The 23,565-nt window shown below is 34.6% G+C and overlaps 1 protein-coding gene and 1 non-coding gene across 6 annotated transcripts; both read left to right on the forward strand.

Annotated features, from left to right (window-relative positions):
* Nucleotides 1–5,330: 5,330 nt before the first annotated feature.
* LOC125681233 (glutamate receptor ionotropic, kainate 2-like) lies at nucleotides 5,331–22,165 on the forward strand. 5 transcript variants are annotated; one of them, XM_048921235.2, is made up of 11 exons: nucleotides 5,331–5,869; nucleotides 15,211–15,333; nucleotides 15,478–15,729; nucleotides 16,694–16,878; nucleotides 16,973–17,026; nucleotides 17,114–17,332; nucleotides 17,431–17,535; nucleotides 17,626–17,769; nucleotides 17,916–18,119; nucleotides 20,328–21,148; nucleotides 21,334–22,165. In XM_048921235.2, exons 1-11 carry the CDS (start codon nucleotides 5,794–5,796, stop codon nucleotides 21,533–21,535), a joined length of 2,385 nt encoding a protein of 794 aa, XP_048777192.2. In that variant the 5' UTR covers nucleotides 5,331–5,793; the 3' UTR covers nucleotides 21,536–22,165. The 5 variants fall into 5 exon arrangements, with proteins under 5 accessions (XP_048777192.2, XP_056009861.1, XP_048777196.1 ...); XM_056153886.1 differs by having other exon boundaries at nucleotides 17,114–17,308; XM_048921237.2 differs by having other exon boundaries at nucleotides 5,731–5,865.
* On the forward strand, nucleotides 19,961–20,032 carry Trnaq-uug (transfer RNA glutamine (anticodon UUG)). The gene has a single exon. It is a non-coding gene; the product is annotated as a tRNA-Gln (tRNA).
* Nucleotides 22,166–23,565: the final 1,400 nt, after the last annotated feature.

Genomic DNA, 23,565 nt, shown 5'->3' on the forward strand with positions numbered 1-23,565 from the left:
GGCACATTAAAGAACCCTCAATGCTACGACTGTATGCGCTAAGCATGGGTCAAAATTTGTGGTACTTCATCTACAGCTTATGATGTGAGAGTATGAGACAACAATTCTTTAAGGGATGTAAATAAAATAACCACACAAACACAACAAAATAATATGTTGTTGGGGGCTATTGTGATATATGTACACGGACTATGGCGATCTAGATAAATAAAATTGATGTTTTGCTATTTAGAAATCCCTATTTAGAATTTATTAAATGTAGATAATGAAAACAGCCTGTTTCACTTTCCACTTAACAAAAACTTTTTTCATCAATAAATGGACCATCTCCACGTAACTGTCAATTATATGCAGATATGAATGATACAGCGAGAGTATATATTGTGTAGGCAATTTACTCAAACAAAGGGATTCCGAGTATCGATCTTTCAGTGAAGGGGTCAATCTATTTACTGCCGTATCTAGCAAAGGACAGTGCATGTATATTCATTCTTAGGTAAATATTGAAACTCGTGTTACAATACATTCATTCGATTCTGAGTCGCCTCTGTTGTTAGGTCACTACTTGTACAGTTTTTAGTTATGTTAGTGCTTGATGTCGTTTGACCCCCCCCCCCCCCTATCTGCTAGTGACCCCTACAATGATTTAAAACTTCCTTAGACATGAACTACAATTGAATAATTTTGTATCTATATACACTGTACCTGTACATATCGACGAATATTTTTAAAACTAAAGACAAAGTATATTATGAACTCCGCAATTGAATATATAAAGAGGATACCAGTTTTTTTTCTTCTTTTCTGTTGGAGGTCATATCATTTATTATCCTCTACCTTTATTATTTTATTTCTCACAAGATGGAACTCCGTACAGCGCGGGAAACCACAATTAAATAATATTACAGTCGGTGGGTCGAATGAATATGAGTTACCGTATCTATACTGGATTTCTAAGCTACATTAAAAACCCTTACAAAGATACATCGCTGGATCCAGTAAGTTCTCTACCAAGTCCCTATCTTTGCTCCTCACGAAAATATTATCAGCTGTGAAGGAGAAACTTCAAATTTACTGTTCGCCTACATATGCCAGATGTGTATTCTAAAGAACTTCTAGTGAACTTGAAATCGCAAAACTTTTCTCAGATCAACAAGATCAAAACCTATGACTTTTCAACACTTTACACGACCAGTCCTCACGATGAATTAAAGACTATACTTTTTGACATCATAGACAGTTGCTTCTTCAATAAAAATGGTAAACGCAAATATCCATATCTAGTGATCAGTCATCCAAAAAAATTGCTTTGTTAAACACCACTCTGGTTCCACGCACAAGTATTCTGAAGTTCAAATAAAAAATATGCGAGAGTTCCTCATTAACAATATCTTCGTGGTCTTTGGTGATCAGGTCTTCCAGCAATATATTGGAATTCCATGGGCACGAGTTGTGCTCCTTTGTTAGCTGACCTGTTTTTATAATCATATGAAGCAGAATTTATTCAGAAACTTCTACGTGAGAAGAAAAAATCTCTTGCTGTGGCCTTCAATTCGATATTTAGATATATCGACGACGTTTTATCTATTAACAATAATAACTTTCATTCATATTTCGATTCGATATATCTCTGCGAGCTCAAAATAAAAGACACCGCAGAGTCATCCACTTCTGCTTCATACTTAGATATTGTATTGAAATTAGATATTAACAGCAAACTAACAACTCAACTTTATGACAAATGGGATGATTTCAGCTTCTCCATCGTCAATTTCCCATATTTATGTAGCAATATTCCATTATCACTTGCATATGGTGTTTATATCTCTCAACTGATTCGATACGCAAGAGCTTGTTCTGCGTATGGTCAGTTTTTAAATCGAGGCAAGCCACTGACAAACAAGTTGATGGTACAGAGGTTTCAACAGTCTCTTTTAAAGTCTGTATTTCGCAAAGTATATGGTCGTTATAACGATCTAGTTTGCCAATACAACCTATCATTGGTTCAAATGCTGTTTGTGTGTTTCATACCGATTGTTAGACCGTTCGTGGCACACTGATTTTGACTACGGATAACTCCGTTTACCTGATCGAGATATAGGGCTCTTGGCGGGTGTGACCGGTCGACAGGGGATGTTTACTCCTCCTAGGCACCTGATCCCACCTCTTGTGTGTCCAGAGGTCCGTGTTTGCCCAATTATCTATTTTGTATTGCTTGTGGGATTATGAGATTGATCACTGTTCGTTATTTTCACCTTTCACATAGAGGAGGGACTTTTAAATGCATGTTTGAATTGTTGAGCACATGAATTGAATGAACGATATTTTTAGTTCAAATGATTTTAAGAACATTGTTTGAATAATTGCGTGCATTAATTATTTTATAGTTATTGATATTACATACAGTAAATGAAACTATTATTTGGAGCTCCAAATGTTCCTATGTCACATTAATGATCTCTCTCCGTATTGAAAATTAGATTATGATTTTACGAATGCGACCGTAATCCGTTATGCCGAATTGTTGACCTAACACAAAATGAACGGTCGTTCATAATTTCAAAATTTGAAACTCAGTATTGCGAATGTTTTTACAATGGTAGTTTTTGTATGCGTATATTTTTGCCTTTGATATCATTGATAGTCATTTCTTCATGAACGCTTTGCAGTTGTAAACAATGCACGTATGAATCTTGATAACTATGATATGTCTCTTTCAAGGACTGTGGATACCGACAGAAATGAAAGTAGAATATAGATAGAAGACATGAATTGCATTTTTGGAAAGTATACGAGGGTATGAACTGCAACGCTTCACGTAGTTTTCTTTTAGCGCTAACATGCTTCATGAAGTTGCCGGTCATTATCAAAATTTGCCTCTACACCGGCGTGGAGCGTCACAGATCACACCCCCATGCATTAAAAATGAAATTTATTTCTGAAATGAATAAAGCAAGTTAATCTCAGAGGTTATATGAACTGGTATTTTTGAGGGGTTCTATAGATATATTGCAAACATTTATATACTTTAAGAAATTATGATTATTAATATTCTTCTTCAAGTTAGGACTACATCGTATATGAATAGCTTTCTACCATTAGATTATGAAATGATCTACCTATACCCATTAGAAATCTTCCTTTACTTCCATCATTTAAAACTGCTTTAAAAATTGTATTGCTTACAACCTAATAAACTTTTTGATTATGGTAAACGCATAGGAAACAGTTTGCAATGTCAACTTAGAAACAACACAAGCAATCTAAATGCACATTTTAAAGACCATTTCTATTTGTGATACGTGTGGTCACCATTCTGAAAATGCTTTTTAATTTTTCTTCAAAATGTCCTGCGTTTGCAGATCAGAGATATGATCTAGTCACATCTATCAATGAAATGCAACTTTCTGCTCCTTTATCACTGAATTTACTTTTGCATGGTGAAAAATGTCAAAGTTTTAAAGACAATGATATTTTTTTGAAATTGTTCAAAAGTATATTATAGTTACTAAAACGTTCTTATAAATGTCTTATTATATACAGTTGAATGCACTTGCCAATAATGCAATTATTACTATATTATTTTATCGATACTGCTCTTTTCTTTTCAACCTTGTATTTGCTTACATCTTTCTTATTTTGTCCCCCCGTCTATCTGTTTGTTTGCCTTTTCTATGACGTGTGTGTGTGTGTGTGTGTGTGTGTGTGTGTGTGTGTATGTGTGTGTGTGTGTGTGTTTATATCAATAATCATTTTGTGTTCCAGTTTTATTCTGACCTTGATGTATGGAGAGGGCTAAAATAGGCTGTGCCTGCTGCCCAATCCTTTTCATTTTTGAATAAAATATTGTTTAAATAAATATATTGCAAATGGTATGGGATTGTTGCTGGACAATCATGAATCGCAATTTTCAATTAAGAAATATTAATAAACCATGACTAGGAATGAGTCGACTGTTGTGTCAAGACAAATCAGCCCACTTACATTTATATCATCACGATTTCAGTCAGTTTTTGTAGTTTTATTCACATCTCGGTCATCATTTTTTGGTTGCATTTATGATACAACATGTCTGCGTAATGAGGGAATTTTTAGATAATGAACGACCACACAGCAGCAGGAGCGAGCATGACTGTATTTCGTCAAATTTAATCTTTCATTATCTCCCGACTACTGATAATATACAAAGAAACATGTATTTAATGATGCCGAAGGAATCTTGTAACACCTAGGTTTATTTCAAAACGGTGGTTTAAATAAAAAATTTAATCATAACCTCTGTAACTGTACAAGGTTCATGAGTAACATTATCCATTGCCCCTGTCTTCATATACTGTTAATCTCCTTTACTAGGAATAATTTTTTTTTAAATGGCGAATTCCACCAGGACAACATGCAACAGTTCAGCTGGACGGTCGTGAAAACAGCGGCGTCGTGGGTGACGTCATGGATCAGAGCCGGAAAGGATACCAAACTTGTATGAAGAATTATATTTTCTTCTGGAAATATATTCTCATTACCTTGGCTTTTGAATGCATGGACCGAGAGTTTCACCACAAATTGTACCTTTATTTTGATTTCTGTGGGACGTTCACACTTATCACAAATGTAATGTGTGGAATAAATGCATAGAATTCATTAGAATCTTAAGATTACAAGAAAAATTAACGGAATACCATATCTATTGTATTCATGGTGACCGTCCACTTTACAGTGTCACGTGATCTGTTCCCATGAACACCTCTGTTCCAGTTCGGCGGATCAGAGGACAACAAAGACAATTTGTTATAAATTGTAGTCACATTCTCCGCAGGAAGCATTGTGGAAAATTGATTCAATAAAGTAATTGTGATGTTCTCAATTTTGAGACCTGATCTTAAAAAAATTCAATATCAGTCTAGCCATTTTTTCTTTAATTATCCATAGCAAAGCATCCTCTCAAATTCTAATAGTTTTGAATTAATATTGGAAGAAGGGCATCGTTAAATAAATCAACAGTTTACGTTCCATGTGATTGGAGGAAACACATGTTACCCCCCGGGACCAATAACAGAATTACCACCTCCCTCACTCTCCATGTATAGTTTTCCCCTGGGATCAATGATGCATTAAACATGAAAATTCCATTATATTCCAAAAATTAACATTTAATACAATTCAAAAAGTTTGAGCATTTGAATAACCAATTGATAATTTGATTATGAATTGTCTCTTTAAAAATAATCCTTTCAACATATGCACGCATTTTAAGGCTACTTTTTTATATCTCGAAAAACACCTAGGTCGTATCGCAAAATATACATCCAAATGCCAAAACGTTTTCCAGTTATGCAATACCTTTATAATCAGAAGGAGCGAGGTTATTTCTTGTGAAGTAGAATTTTCCCCAACACATGTTAGTAATGGTTAGAAACCAAATAAAAAGCATATTGTCGTTATTACTAAATTAGTAGAAACGCCTCTTGAGGATTTGGAGCGTTCATTCGATGTTTCATGCTTCTTTTTTCCCTCTTTATTTCCTAAAGCTATAGGAAATTATAACCGAATCGGCACATGATAGACTCTGAATCGATGTATGGACGCTGGGCAAATTCAAGCTCACCTGATGTTTATAACAAACCTTCTCTGGATATCTAGTAGTTCATCAATACATCAGGGGGTGGCAAGATTTGCATATAGTGTGGCTGTACTTGGCTCGTACGACGTATCGATATGATACCCAGGTCTCTTGGGAATAATAGAGAGAGAGGGGAAATATTCAGAATTCAATCCTAACAACCGGATTTTCTAAATATGTGGAAAGTAATTGTTTTCTTAGTTGTTTCTGGAATGGGACTTAGGATCAAAGCTGATGACAGCGTCAAAGTAGGTGAGTGCAAGCAGAGTCCTGTCTCATTTTGTTATGAATTATGTATACGAGAAAGAGAGTAGAGAGAAAATCTCCCATTTCCTGCAAATTCAACTCTGTACTATAAGCGCCCGTCTCAATCAATTCTCTGTGTTATACCTTTTGGTTAGTTGGTCAATCCTGAGATTTTATCTTATACGATGTCATCCTAGTAACTGGAACACAAAATATAGATAAATCGGTGTTGATATACACCACATCATCAATACAAATCACTTAAATTATTGCTATATACTTCGAAGACGTTAAGCATCAAAAGAAACACGTGCTTATCTTTCAAATCAACCTGTGAGTTGTTACGAAATGTTAGGATCTTAATCTTCACAGGAAATTCAGACTGCGATTCTTGGAATTATCAAAAAGTGGTTAAAATAATTAGGTCTTCATCTTGTTGTTAATGCTAAGCAAAATACATTGTGCAATAATTGATAAAATGTATATGCCGCTGAGCATAAAATGTAACTTTAAACGTTTAAATTGGGAAGACTCGTATTTTCCCTGCATGCTGACTCCAGATTTATAAGTGTATCAAGTCCGTGACGACAAAAGTGGTTAGGAAAGTTGAATTCCAGACATATCTGATTGAATGTTCAATTTTCACCTGGAGAAGCTTGAACTAGTGAGTGGAATTCGAATCCATACTGTATTTTCAGGTGGGTTTTTTTTTTGTTTGGTTATTTTTTTATCCGTTCTATATCAATAAAAGCAAGATATAGTCACCACAGTCATTAATTTCATTGTTCCACTATAAACTGTGAACATTAAGTTACAACGAAAATAAGACTGTGTAGTGTATGAATGAATAGTGCTTTTGAAGAGATTTATACTAAAATGATATTTCATGGGTGTAATTCAAGATTTACTCGGGATATAAGTAAACCCACTTACCCTGCTGTTTTGATTTTTTTTTTTAAAGCTTTGTACATTTTATTGAAAAGAGTCGCTACAGTAAGCCAATCGTAACACCTCGGTCATTTCCGTACACACCTCGGCCTTTCCATACACATTATGCTTTAATTGTACACTAAGGATACATAGTTCCAGATATCACTCATTACCTGTGTATGGACACACATAGTCACATTAATGATCAAGTGTAATGTTATCAAGTTTATTGTTGTCCTATCTACGGCTAATTGTAACCTGGGCCGTCGTTACAAATGTCTTCCACCCCACCCCAATTCTCCCATACGATGCTTCATTCATGCTTGCACGATTTCCTTCAAAGAAATGCTTTGAAACTTCAAATATTGGTGCATTGTTAGAATATTTCTTTTAAAAAACATGATACATGTAGCACGAGGAAATCGCCATATAACTTGTCATCCAACTAATTTCCTTGCTTAGGAGTGTTTAATATTATACACAGATTACAGTTTGTAACGTGTCCTTTGATATCTCTACAACTGGTAATGATAGCCATTTTCTCATGAATGCGTTGTGGTTGTAAACAATGCGCGTATGAATCTTGATAAATATAGTACGTTTATTTTAACGGTTGGGGATTCCGACAGAAATGAAAGTCGAATGTAAATAGAAAAAAATAAACTTTATTTTTGAAAATACAAGATTGTATGAACTGCAACGCTTCATGTCAGCTTACCTTCAAAGAGAGCAAACACGCTCAATGTGGTATACTGGCGTGTAGCGTAGCATTTCATACTCTTGTGTATTTTCATAAATAAGATATATTCCTTGAATATATCATTATAATTATGCATGCATGCTTGCACATGCTTGCGAAGCATATTGTTGACCATGTCAAACACCTGAGATTTTTAAAACATAGTTACATTAAAACTTTCGATGTGATTCATTGATCATGTATAACGTTTAATCGATCCCTGAAAATACACTGTACGTGCATACACGCACGCGCGTGCAATGTCGCATTTTTAAAGATGTTATAAAAGGATATGGTGTACATATTTGTTTGCAGAATTTCAGAACATTTTCCTGAAAAATAGAGCTTCAGTATTTAAAAAAGTGCATTGAAAAACAGTGTGCGCACGTGCGTATAATGTATGTGCAATTCGTTTATACATGCATTGCGAGTTTCTCATTACACTACGTACATTTCTTCAATCCCTAGGAAAGTTAAAGACAATTTATATCATTTCCAAATAAAAATCTAGTGCATGTTTACGAGAAATATACCGGTATCAACCATGCCAAACAGTTTTGACTCATGATTTGTACTTCCATGATAAGTTTCAAAGCGTTTCATTGGGGAAAATATTGAAGGGATTCCAGAAATAGTTCGATGAATGCATGCATGCATTTCAGGAAAATATATGGCACTCCGTTTTCCTATTTTTTTTCTTCAAAAAGAGACATGTCTTTAACTTAGAAAGATATCTCTTTAACGAAGAGAAATACATCTTGAAAAGCGTATCACTTAAAGCTAGAGCGATAGTTAGTTAGCTATTTCTTAACCGTTTGAGGTATCTCTTTACCGTAATAGAGACGTCTCTCAAAGTTAAAAAAGATATCTCTTACAGATTTTAGAAAGAGATATCTCTTTAACTTTGAGAGAAATGTCCTCAAGTAAAAGATATGTCTTTTTTCATTTGACTATGTACAATGGTTTTCTAACATGCATGACCTTCGCCTTTTATGTGATTTATAAGCTAATGCAAAAATGGCGGGGAAATTCAAGGAGGTCGTTCCGATGGCATTTATAACCAGTTGCTGCCAGGCTGGACCTCGCGAGTTGTATGATAATTGCTTCAGGATTTTGATTCCTCTGATTTTCTAAGGTATTGGTAGGAATTAAATTTATGTTAATATAAATTCATATTGTTATCCTCCGTATCCCTTTACAGAAAGGGGAAAACAGGAAATATATTAAAAAATGAATAACTCATCTTTCTAAAAATATATTTATGAATATTGGGACAATGAATGGACCTATAGATGCACCAGTATTACCACGTCACGTTGTACTTCAACATTATCAGTTTAAATCACCACATCTAAAATTTATAGTAATTTTTCACTGACTAGTATTATAGTGTCAGGTTGAACATGGTTTTATATAATATCTGAATCTAGATGGCCCCTGTCGCTTTTGGGAGCATTCTATGTGCATTCGACAAGAATTAGAATGATCGAGAGAACTGTCTCTTTCACTGAGGAATGTCTATTTGTTTGAGAGATATCTCCTTTAGACACCTAAAGAGACATCTCTTGCTTTTAAAGATATCTCATGCAAATTCTTACAAATATTCCATTCTAAGTAAAAGAGATTTTTCTAAAACGCATCTCTTCAAAATGAAGATATCTCTGTGAAGTAGAGCGATATCTTATTTTCCGAAAAAATAGTAAAACTGCTTGCCACAAAAAAGACATCAGATCCTCACATCCACTCACCCTAAAAGGTTTCATCTCAATCCCTTTTGTAGTTTCTGAGAACAGTCACGGACAAAAAAAAGTGCCATAGGATAAAAATAAACAATCAATGTAAAACCAATATGTTCCCAAACCATAATTACTTGATGTCACCCAAAATAAAGTACTAACTTTTGATATAATAGAAGCATTCCCACTGAAAGAGTAAACATGTCACCAAGTTATTATTCTAAGGAAAATATTAGAATAACCCCATTGGGAATCAAGTAAACCCTATAATAAATGTAGATTATCACGATCGATATCCAGTATATTCAATAAAACAGAAAGCTCTAGTGACGTACTATTTCTCCACACCTCGTGTCATATGCTTGTATTAAACTGACTCCCGTTGAATACGATTTATTATCACATAGAAGATCGAGTGGTAAGTAAGCAATAGCATGCAGAAAATGAAATTAATGACCACAAATATATATATATATATATATATATATCCCATTCTACTATCTTAACTATATATATATATATATCCCATTCTACTATTTTAGCTGTGCGTATGTGACAGCTCCATGTAATCATTACTTTTTTTTCATCGAACAACAAGCTGTTCATAAGTAATATAATGCACTATACTACATGTATGTAACGAGGACTGCTGTAAATACGCAATTGTGTAGTTAAGTGAATTAGATCATACAAATAAGAGGAAAATCATTTGATATGACCTTCAAATTAAAGCTTCCAATCTATTTATCATTTAAAAGAATACAATTTCAGTGTAGAAATATTGATATCGTGTAGATATTTGGATTCGGTATTCCCTGGCAAAAGGAAGAAAGAAACGATGAACTAATATCTGGTGTTTCCCCCACACAATCCCAGTTGATTCAGCAATATTACACTAAACGAATGAACTATTAACTTTTTAGCTCGGGATAGAAAGCTTCTAATCTTAATGTAATTTAGCAGCATTTGCACTTGCGTTTCGCAGAACTTAATATACGCATGAAGGATGTACCTATTCCAAGAAACAATGTCTCAAGATTACTTATCACGCAGTCATCTTTTTATCTTAAAATTTGAAAGTATAACATATTTTGTGAGGGATTGTGTTTAATGATACCAAGATTTCAAAATATTCAAGAATTGTCGGTCGTTATCAATATAGATCATTCTTGCACATATTACATCAATTTGGTTAAAACATTCAAGATCATTTTAATTATTATTTTTTGGTCATGTGTTCGAGGTATTTTAAAAAAAAATAGAATTGACAAGATTAAATATTGATATATCGTCGACTGACCAGTTTCGGTGACCTTAGTGATAAACCGCGATTTTCTCATTAATCATTTGGATTAAATAAATAAATAATATACCTACCTTTAAAGTAATTAAATTCCTTTACTTTCATCCAAAAATTCCAACTCCATTGGTATGTTAATCGAATATATTATCGTAACAAAAAACATGTCACTTTGTGCTCCTAAAACGGTGACATCACCTATTTCGGTTTGCCAAAAGTTTGTAACTGTTGAAACGTATATACAGGAGGAATGTGCAACTAAACGTCAATGAATAAAATAATATAGTGTAGAATTCTAGACTTTTGATATACTTAATATCAATTTTTACTTGAAAAAGTAACAAGTAAATGGGCTTATTTTTGGGGTGCTCGTGTTGACTTTTTTTCGGGGGGTGGGGGGGGGGGGGGTTGGATTGAAGACATACCCTAATATGTTTGCAAACACTACGGTGAAATTGATGACGCAGTATACACCCGGAAACGACAACACGCACACGTAAACAAAAGGTCACCGATTCTGGTCAGTCACCGAAATAGGGCAGTCGACGATATAATGATAACAATTTCTCGCCTTAAATGAAATGAGAAAAAACCCATTGCAATCATTCCGCCTTGTCGATGTATACCTTTATGAAAGAAAAAAAGTTCAATAAAACGGAGTTATCAATACGTGAATTTGAATAGCTGCAATAATGTAATCTCTACTGAGATTCGGCTTGGCTGAATATTTGGACTGACGCCTTCACCGAATCTCAGTGCTCAATCCTTCATAATTCATGTCTTGAAATTTACTTTCAGCTTCAGCTGGTTCTAGAAATTAATGTGCACTTAGGTGACACTGCTGTTCGCTTCAAATAAGTGATTTGACTGTTAAACTAACTCTATATCATTATTAATGCTAAATTACTTACGTTTAAATATGTAAATTTCATAAAATAAACCATCACTAATTTTTCCGTTCAAATGAAGACTTCTATGGCGCAATATTTTATCTCCCAAAATTGAAGAGTTCCTATAGTATGTTTTTTGAATTAGCGAAATGCAAGTAGATGTGTAGAGATACGATGTATCAGTAACTAGATAAAGCAGACTATAGGAACTTTTCAATTCCAGGAGATAAAATATTGTGCCATGAAAATTTTCATTTGAACGGAAAATGTAGTGCCTGTTTTTATTTTGGGATTTTTATACCTAAACGGTAAGTAATATAGCATTAATAGTGATAGAGAGTTAGTTTAACAGTCAAATCACTTATCTGAAGCGAACAGCAGTGTCACTTTAATTGTTAGAACTGACCAAAGCTGAAAGTAAATTTCCAGACATGAATTATGAAGGACTGCTCCGAGATTCGGTGAAGGCGTCAATCCAAATATTCAGCCGAGCCGAATCACAACCGAGATTAGCAATAATGTAACCCTATCCGATTTTTTTTTTTATTCTGACGTTTTCGAAATAGGGCTATAATTCCATAGGATCTCCATAATGGTGCAAACTAATTTTGTGAATACCCGAAAATAAGCTCCATGTATTAGTTCCAAATGTTGTTTACACCAAAAAGTAGTACCAACTTTGTGATTGGGCGTGTCTAATAAAGGTGTTTTTCATTAAATATCATGTACAGCACGCAAAATTCTTCGTCTGATCCGCCATGCTTGTTATCGCGAGATCTCGTAAGTGGATCTACTGAAGAATCTTAACATTGACAGTCAGCGCGAAAATGTAGTTACTCGAGCAGGATTAGATTGTTTAGAAAGTACCATAAACGTTTTTAAATTCCAGACAAGCTTTCTCATAGCTTCGAACGTTTTGTTTTTGCTTGGTTTGAGAGAAGAAGAAAAAACATTGCAGCTAATATGACGTCACAATGCAACTTTTACATCCACCGCATTATATGAAGAGGCCGATAAAATGTCTATAAGTCGTGTTGCAAGATGTTAATGGGCTTCACTCGTCTCAATGGTCACACCGTTCAACATATTATTATATTTAAACCTTTTCAATACCGACGAAATAGCTTTCTCCTCCGTACTCGTCCATTGATGTAAATACTACCTTATATGGCATATGCAAATAACTTGACAATCAGAAGTTGAAACTCCGTACATCCAACATGTCGCACAAATATGAATCGAGAAATTGGAATGTAATGTATCGAAATCGTTGAAAACGGTAGAATAGAACCTCACAAATCATAAGTTGCAGGTTGTAAATTTATATACTGACTAAGAAACATAGAGAATATCATTTTATTTACGTAAAGAAAGTAAGCAAATGTTTAGAATGATCGAAAATGCATTCGCACCATTACGGAGACCCCAAGGAGTTGTAGCCCCCCCCCCCCCCCCCCAATCCGAGAGGACTACATTATTGCAACTAGAATTTGAAGTACTTGCATTGCCTTTTCAGATAAGTCTAATTTTCTCAATTTCAATAGCGAGCCTTTTAGTTACTATTTTTCTGAACTTCTCACATGTACAGTATCTGTTTTTCAAAAAGAAAGATTCTCGGCAAGTTATGGGCGGCAAAAAAGCGTTTAAAAATATGGCTGCACAAATTGAACAATAAATAATTTAACATACGGCTATTGTAAATCAACTGATTCAAATGCTAAATGAGGGGTTGCCATGATTGCAAAACGAATGCTCACCGGTGCAAAACGAAATAGCTATTCTCCCAGTTAACGCTTGATGACGTGTACGTCATTCATTAATTGCACGATTCAGTCCTAACCCACAACACGAATTTGACACTAACTAAAAAAAACCCAATTCAATTCACTCACAATTCAGCCCATTGGCACATCTACCGAGAAAATTCGACCCAGCAAATGAATTAACTAGATGAATTGAAATATTGTCTTTTGTTATTCAGTCAGCCTTTTTACGTGCATACTGAATGTATGATTCTCATTTTCGTTCAAATAGTTTAGTTAAACGATCATTGAGCCCATTTTCATGGTAATGAATTTCTTGTACAAACGATTGAGGTGAGACCTTAATTTGGGGTAAGAGCACCTTTGATGAAGTAAGCAAAAGACATCTTCGACTTCACATCATTTCCCAGTGAAAATGGAAATATAATTCATCTTTCATATTCAAATAATCAGAGATGTGTAAATTTGCGGGTATAAATTGAACTTGGTCAAAATTTGTTACACATGGGTCTGTCAAATACATACACGAAATTTCAATGCCTATGATATTGACAAAGACAATCATCAACTAATTTTCAGCGATGATATAAAAATATTCAAAAGTTATTGATTGCTTCGCAGTAGAAAAATAGGGATCTATTAGAAGCTCTCATCAGAGCGATTCGGACACGTTCAATATCGCAAGATCACCATCCCCCACATTCGTCCAAAATGTTTGGGCCGAATGGTCTGGATGCTTAATGAATGACTTTTAAAAAGACTTCTACATGTAGCATTAATTCGGAGATTACCTCTTTCTTTTCGCATTGATGACCTTGGTTTGGCATTGGCGACCGTTCGATTGCAATGGTAACCACTCATCTTGAATCTGCTCATTTATATCCGCTGTATAGGCATATTTTGTTATTAATTCTATGGTTCATTTTTATTAGCTGTACTTTTTGTTTTACCCTTTTCACAGAGAGTCCGTTGATTTTTAGGTTTTATTTTTTCCCAAATGCAATCAATAACATTATAACAAAAATATGCAGATGTGTACGTTGATGTTTTGTAAGCGCTGAGTATAGGCTTAAATTTTACAGCCCTTCACCAGCAATGGTGACGTCTCCATATGAGTGAAAGATTCTCGATACAATCAACCATTTATACTTGCACTTCATTATCTTTTACACTTAACCGATCGTAGTAGCTCAGTGTTCGTTTCTTAACCGAGAGGTCGGGAGTTCGCGCCCTGCACCAAGCCATGGTCACGTCAAACTTAGGACGTTTAAATTAGTAGTGATGGCTCCGCCAAACGCTCGGCATTTAGAACTGAGAGTCACGGTTCTTTCGGATATGACCTTGGAGGTCCTGTGTCGTGGCAGGCGTTGGCACGATAAAGAACCCTCACCGCTACAGTGTCCGACCCTGAACGCAAAGCATAGATCTAAATTGTGGTACTCCACTTACAGCTGGTAATGTCTCAAAATGAGTAAAATATTCTCGACGGGGCCTAAAACAATAAATCAATCATTTTTACTTACATTTCATAGTCATTTATACTTATATTTCATACCTACATTTCATGAGCATTGTATTTCTGGTTAGTCACCATCTGATGTCTCTTATAGATGTACACGATAGAGAAAAGTTCAGTGTAAAGATATCTGTATAATGTCTGCAGTGAGTTAGCGCCCCGCAATGTTACTTTGATTGCTTTCCCCGTGGTGTATTTTGTTATGTGTGTTATCTTTACTCGCTCTCAATAGATTGGGACTGTGTTGCGAAATACTTCCACGATTTTGTACGCCATGCGATCTACGGTAGTAAATTTATATCATGTTAGGTATTCCCTTGAACTTCATTGTGCAAATTTATAAAGTTATAATTTTCATCTCAATTTGAATCATGTTTATTGAAAACTATATGCTATGCTACAAAGTAATGTTAGTAACACTATCTATCATAAAAAAAACGAACAACACAAATCTGCGATACTTTTTTTTCCAGCCGTTTTACCAGAATGGTGGCAGTATGTCCGAGGTGTAATCTCTAGATCTCAAATGTCGTCTACCCAGCTCATAAATCTAACGATTGGAACATACAACAGTCAATACGAAGCGATAGAAGGAGGTAACAAATAAAACACTGACATTTACCGTCTGCTACTAGAGTATAGCCTTTCAAAATGACATGAAATAATTAAAAGTTTATGACACAAATAATCCCTTTTTTAAAAACACTTTTTGTGTCAGAGTAGATTTTTGTGTCTTTCAGTTCAAACATATTTGAATGAGAGTGAGACTGATGTTATTATTGGTCCATGTATCCGATCAATCAGTGTTGCTGCTGAAGAATTGAGGATCCCATATCTCTGTGTTACGTCTGAAACGGAAATGGAATTGTGCACTTTTAAACTACTCCCAGTCCTCTCTGATTTCATCGAAGCAATGACGAAACTAGTATACAGCCAATTTAGACGACAAGGGAAAGCTGAACCGAAAACCATCATCTACGAGGGAAAGAAAGGTGAAATATGAGACGAAACTAACTAAAATCTCGAATTACCTATAATATATATATATATATATATATATATAAAGCACTAAATAATCACAACTAGGTACTGAAAATTTTCGCTCCAGCCCGGGGTCGAACCAGCGACGTACGGCACCCACCGCCTAGCAAGATTGTCAAACCAGTGCGTAAGTCCACTCGGCCACAACGACTTCCCTAATATATATATATATATATATATATATATATATATATATGATGAATAAAAAATAAAAATCCAAAACGGAAAAAAAATATGATAAAAATCAGACTTGAACATTTTTAACTAAGTTTTCATTTATGGTAAAAAGTCATTCTTTACATCGTTAGTTAAACACAGCTTGAATATTCTTTTTTATTGAATCGTGACGTAAAGATGGACATTAAGAATAATAATAATATGGCACAAATCACCTTAATGCATTGTTATTTACAAGCCGTTAACGTAATAATTGGTTTTTTGTCGATCAAATCTAATCTGTTTATGTAATGGCTAATAGATGTTTTCAAACCCGAGGTGTATATGACATATGACGTCACACATAATGGCGCGTAAAATAGCGAAAGTAAATATGCATATCGCAAGATTTGAATTTCATCTCGCTCAAACTCGAAAACTACGCAAAATATTTTATTAAAAACACATTTACAGTAGTTTTAGGCATGAAAAGAATTAATTTTGCTGAAAAAATGAAAACAAAGTTTAGAAACATGCACTGTGTTCTTTAACTAGAAGTGACTGCGGTGATAATATACGGCAGTGCTTAATAGGAATGAGAAACATCGTAATTGAGGTCACTACTGATGAAAGCACGATGCGATTAACCTTTCTTTGGTCTTCCATTGGAAAAACACAGAACTAATCTCATATCGCCATATCATACAGTTTTAATAATTCATCACTTCACTTTCATCAATCATATTCATTAAATTGTAGGTTTCCATTTTGATGTCGAATTGTTAAATAATCCATTGACTACCAGAGTATGGGTTATGAACGATGAAGACACAGACGACAAACGAAGGACAATTACGCATTACTTAATGCTCATGCGCAAAGAACTGATTCGAGAAATCATAGTTATCTGTGATACAGAAACTGTCAAAATATTACTCGAAACGGTAAAATATTTTTTTAGTTTAAATAATGAAAGTGTTACAATAATTATCAATTAATTTCAAATCATATTTATTTTTCACATAATTTTTGTTTCAGGCCTGGGAACTAGCTATGCTAAGCCTTCCGTTTAGATGGTATTTCTATGATCCTGTAAGTTGTCAGAATATTTCTACGCATTTTGTTACATATCAATTATATTTAAAGCGTGAATACACAGTGCCTGTATTTTAACTTCAGGCATTTCAATTACGTCCCATTCTGGAAAACCTGCCTCGATTTGAAAACAGCTTTACGGTCTTCACTCTTATACCATACCATGACCAGACGACATTTGCTTCACGTGATATTGACCTAAACACGATATTGATGTTAGATGCCATTTCAGTGGTTTCTAATATTTCCCACAATTTTACTTCCGATGAGAAACGACAGGTGATCCTTTCAGCGATGGAAAAAGTAAGCTTCCAGGAAAATAAATCTAATTCATTGATAGATAATCAATTTTGAATGCAAATATTTTATTATTACGCAATATGATTTTTATTTCTGTATAGAAATCTTTTCGAGGTCTCACCGGAAGTATTCGTTTTGATGCGAATCACCAGCGGATGAACTACAATATAAACATGGTTCATTTTGATGGATCAAAGTATTTCAAGGTAGTATATTTATAACGTTGTGAATATTTAATTATCCTTTAATAGTGGATGTTATGTATATCTTACTGGTATCCTATTCTATCGTGTCAGTTAGGTTCATGGGAGTCAGGGGACTCCCCCTACCAAAGAGGTGTAAAACTGGAGAATTCCCCTGACGTTGAGCGCTGGAGAAACAGGAACCAAACGTACACATTTCCTCTAAAGGGAAGAACAATTAAAGTTGTAACTATTATCGTAAGTTCATTTGCACTCGTATATACAAATGTACCTTTTTTAAAATTTGTAAACTAGTAAGTTTAGAATATACTTATCATGTTTTACAGACTATATTACGTCATTCTGCGGTTTTTTTAATAGTTAGAGAACTCTCTATTTTTCAGGAGGAACCATTTGTGATGTACAAAAAGGGATATGAAAATATGACAGGAAATGATAGGTTCGAGGGATACTGTGTAGAACTACTGCACGAGCTGTCCAAAATTCTCGATTTCAAGTATGAACTTTATCTGGTCCACGACAATAAATTCGGAGCCAGACTTTCAGATGGCAGTTGGAATGGAATGATCGGCGAAGTTCTTGCGGGGGTTAGTTTGTGTGTTGAATTTCATTTTCTAACTTCACGAGATTAGTCAATATAAAATGCATGATGGGGGAAAGGATTTTCCAATATCCACTGTAAAGGGACGTGGACACGATTGAGCTGAAAATTTTATTTTGCCATTTTTCATTGCTTACAATGCTTAACTAAAGTATTTCTAATGGTCAACCGAAATTTGAATATCAGTTTTTGAGTTACAAGTGAGATACAGCACTCACAATTCTTTGTTATGTAAACAAGGCTTGTGCCATATTTTTGTTTACGTATAGAATGGTTAATAGAAAATAGCATGTTTAAATCAAAATGAGATGTGCCAAACACTAGAAACTATTTAACTGTGTTCAGAATTAACTAGTAAATTGAAAAAAACCTGCTTTAAACGAACTTGTACCAGTATATTTAGCCTATATGTAAACAAAAACATGGCACTAGCCTTGTTTACATAACAAAGAATTGTGAGCTCGATGTACCTCGATAACTGACATTGAAATTTTTGCTGACCATTACAAATTCCTTAGTTAATCATTGTAAACATTACAAACGGAAAGATAAAATTTGAAAATGTTCAGCTCAAATCGTGTCCATGTCCCTTTAACCATAAGGCTAGAGCAATCTAATTAAAATCAGATCTTCTCTAACCGTTACACTGAAGATAACGGTTAGAGAAGATCTGATTTTAATTAGATTGAAGGCTAGAGTATGTACCTTTTTTCTGTTTTGCGTCAGAGTGCGAATAAAATGCAACTACATGGAGGTATGTTTTTCTGGAACAGCAATTATGCTGTCCTAAATCTACATGTACAGTGTATGTGGTATCTGACATTAACAGGCATATATCAGTGAAAATGTGGCAGAATTGCTGGTTTCAATATGAATGATATCTAATGTAGACGTAAAACAGTGTTTTGAAGTGAATGACACTCTTGTACTCAAACTATATTTGAACAGATTGTGTCAGCTTTGTCTCATTGAATTTTTATTTTCATTTCTGGCTTTCGCTGACAAGACCTGACGCTAACCAGAAAAAGGTCATTGCACTGGCCTAAACAAAGTAGTTATATAGAAGAAAAAAGTGTTAAAAAGTATATTAATAAATCTCTTCCAAAAGATTTGTCAGAGATAATTGTAATTAATTATACGAAGAAGACATGGCGAAAGAGGTGATATTTATTGTACACACACATATACTTGTATACATATATAAATTGCGATTTCAGATAGCATACAGGATCGAAACACTGTACTACTGTCGCTCTGACAGTTTTATTTATTTATTTTTTGTTGTTGATAGAAATCTGCATTATATTAAAACATGGAAATATATCAGAAAGACAATATGTTAAATGGATAACGAAATACGCACGAACGAGAGAGAGAGAGAGAGAGAGAGAGAGAGAGAGAGAGAGGTGTCTATTGACACTTTTTAAATATCAATGCTATGTTCGTCAGTATGAATATAAAGATTGCTCTACAATGACTCAAAATTAGATGCCCGTCGCTTAATTATATACACCAGCTGATTGTAATTAACTGTTAATGTAATGTGGATAACACTTACAGGTGTACTTCTCCACTCAAATGTATTTATTTCCAACAAAAAGTATCAAAAGAATAAGAAATTGGATGGGTCTTTTACAAATGTTAAACTTCTTTTCGGTCATAGCTTTAGTTGTAATTGATAATACTTCGAGATGTTTTGATAATTGTGTATTGATACAGTTCAATTACTAAGATATACAATCAAATCAACACAGCGTAAATGCCTATCACCTGAGGTGAGATAGGTACAAGATAGCATTCATATTAGATATACTAATTTACCACACAGGTCCCATGGTGTAATGGTTAGCACTCTGGACTTTGAATCCAGCGATCCGAGTTCAAATCTCGGTGGGACCTCACATTTTCTAGATTTATTTTGTAAAAATGAAATTTACTGAAAAATATATAATGGATTGATTAATGAAACAAGTCTACAATCATACAACTGAACAACATCTAAACCTGTTGTGTTAAAAATTATCTAGGGTGCTTATACAATATGGTGTAATAATGGAAAATTGAAATATATCAATAAATGTTTGATCCCCCTTATTCATTCAACTTAGTTCCAGTGCTAAATGTATACAATATCTATACAACTATACATGGAAAACAAAATTGACTTATCAATTTTCGATTTTTGACTTTCCAGAATGCTACAATGCTTGTTGCCTCGCTGAGTGTGAACGCTGGACGCGAGGAGGCGATGGATTTCACTAAACCCTTCATGACGAGATACGTCACACTGATCATGAAGATACCGGCCACGAAGACAAGAGTCTTCGAATTTCTGTCCCCTTTATCTCACACAATATATCTGTGTACTCTTAGTGCTTGTATTGTAGTTGCTTGTAGTTTGTATTTCTTCGAGAGAAATAGTGTTTTCGAAAAACGAGAAAAAGTAACCTTTAAAGAGTGTGTATGGTATATTTTTGGAACTCTTTTAGAAGGAGGTACAGAAGGTACACCAACTACTACTTCCGGGCGTATTCTGATTTATACTTGGTGTTTCTTCGTTTTAATACTGGTCGCTTCATACACTGCTAACTGGGCAGCATTTCTAACTGTTGAACAATTTAAAGCACCTGTTAAATCAGTGTACGATTTAACTTCACAAAAAGAGATTCAGTATGGAACCGTAAGGAGTAGTGCTATTTTATCGTTCTTCAAAACCTCCAATGTGGAAACCTTCAGAAAGATTGGAAATGAGATGATCAACAATGCCTCCAACATCGTGGCCACCTCGGCGGAGGGATACCAGAGAGTTAGTGCAGGGGGCTATGGCTTTTTCTGGGATTCTACTGTCAATTCATATAAAATCAACAGAGAATGTCAGTTGACAACGATAGGACCCGACTTCGCACCCCGAGGATACGGGGTAGGCGTTCCTCCAGGTGCCACATATTTAGAGGAACTGTCAATCAACATTCTCCGGTTAGGCGACAAAGGATTTCTTGACGAATTACAGCAGAAGTATGTATATATATGTTATATTTTCCCCAAATAATTCATTTTTTGCGAATTGATACAAAACAAATTCATTTTTAGTGTTTTTCATGTTACAGCATCTGCATTTAATAATCATTCAGTTCAATGAGTGATAAGATATGTGTTTTCTTACCCTTACTGGAGTCATTATATAAATGCCTTTATTGCAGATGGTGGGGAGAGCGAAAATGTCTCAGTGACGAAGAAGAGGACGAGAAGAATACAAGCGGACTGAAATTAGAAAATGCCGCGGGATTATTTTTCGTGCTTGGGGCCGGAATCCTTTTATCTGTTTTTGTTTTATTTATACAGAACTGCATACGGAATATCAGACCGGACATTAGAACCGGTAAAAACGAAACTGTGACTTAATATGTGTGGAATACGTCCTTTTATTTCTACGTATAGGGAAGTATACCCAATGGAAACCCCGCGAAAAGAAATAGTGCTAGAAAAAGAATGTGAAAAGATAGTTGAATATGTGAATGAATGAATGGGTTGACGACTATAAACTGATATTGAAAAAGTGTAGATATTATACAAACCAGGGTCATGGTTTCATTATAACAGGCTGGTATCTGTTATATGTATATTGCATGTGTGATATCTGATATATTTGTAGTAGAATTGCTGTCACTATTCATAATTATGGACCTGTTCCTTTGATAGGTTTGTGTGTGTGGTCGACTTGTTTATCATGTACATACGTTAAGCACATAGAAGGTAAAGTTTTGTGGTATCAAATTAATTTGTTGTAGAATTGCTGTCACTATTGATGATTATAACATTTTTATGGGTTTGTGTGTGTATGTGTGTGGTTGATATTGTTAATCGAAAAATATGATATTTCGTTTGTAAAATGATCGTGTGTTGCGTAACATTTACTGCTTACTTGATCTCTTTTGCAGATCTAGACAACATTGTATACAAATTATACAGCATGTTATACATGTGTCGTTTTCCATGAATAAATTTAGAGCCTAATTCAGCCATAACACTCAACGAATTTCTCATAGGTTGCAGACAGGAACAAATACACAATCAAAACGTCTTTTAATCTCATAATTGAAAGTGGATACACAGGATATGGAATTATGGGAATTCTGTCAAAATAACCTCTGCCTACGTGTTATATTCCTTCGGGATATTTTCACTGATATTTAAGCCTTCAAAAAGACTTTCATCATCAAGTTAATTTTTGCAGCGCCTAGAGGTTGTTTGCTCCCTAAAACGTCAATACCATTTCCGATAAGATTTTCGCGATATTCGTCCAGGAAACACTATATTTCGGATTTTGCAAACACGTTTTACATAACGCAGCGATAAAGAATTTATGAACTATCGGATTAATGAAAATTCGATTTTGTTTAACCGCATCTATTGAAAATTTGAACAAGGAGGTAATTGATAAAGTTTTATTGTTAATTATCAATGAAACACACACGTTTGAAAAATAAAATGAAATTCAGAACATCCAACACAAAAATTACAATATGTAGTGTCGTCTTTTGATTTTTAATTCTTATCCTAAAATAATGGTGTATAATAGGTATCTCATGATGACTCTTTTTACAGCTTATGCTGTTTTCAAATCGACTATTTCCGACTATAGGTCGCGGTTGCCCAGTGTGTTGGATGCTCACTTTACAAATGGGAGTTCTCGATTTCAGGATCGCGTCAAAGCTAGTATGATAACAGATAGAGACGGTTTCTTCGCAAAAGCCTGGAATTACAAATGTACATGTAACAGTGAAAGTTGCACGTCTTTCCAGCCTTGCAGAGGTCAGAATTTGTGTTACTTCCCACAAAGCTAGTGACGTCAGAATGGGACGTAAAACAATAAGCAAAGCAACAAGTTGAACAACACTTAACTTTTTAAAAAAAATCTTGCAAATCGTTCAGACTTTCTGAGATGGAAACACCCCCCCCCCCCTTCCCCCCCCCCCCCCCCCAATCAAACAACGAACGATCAGGTCAAGGTGCTATTGATATTTTAATCTTTTTGCATTCAGATATATATTTTTTTAACAGACCTTTTAAAATTATAATTAACACTTATATATGAACAGATTGTAGGTATTTACGTGATTCATTGGTATGGAGTCTCAAAGTAGAATACAGATTTGATAACCTTAAACTGTGGTGTCACTCTCGTTGTATTAAAGCTGTATGGTCCGAATTACAATATTTTTTTCCATCTCGTAAAAACGCTATTAAATCATCGCACGTATGTAGTTATGAGACTATACGACATATCATAAATTATTTCACCTGTTTTAAACCAAATAATTTGATTTTAAATCGATGTTTACAAATAACCGCTTCACTCTGCCATTTCTAGTGACAGTCACGTGACCAGTTCAAACTTTCAGATCATCGGTGGTCTTATCTGTGTAAAGCTG

Source organism: Ostrea edulis, chromosome 2 (genome assembly GCF_947568905.1).
Source record: "Ostrea edulis chromosome 2, xbOstEdul1.1, whole genome shotgun sequence".
Classification (NCBI taxonomy): domain Eukaryota; kingdom Metazoa; phylum Mollusca; class Bivalvia; order Ostreida; family Ostreidae; genus Ostrea; species Ostrea edulis.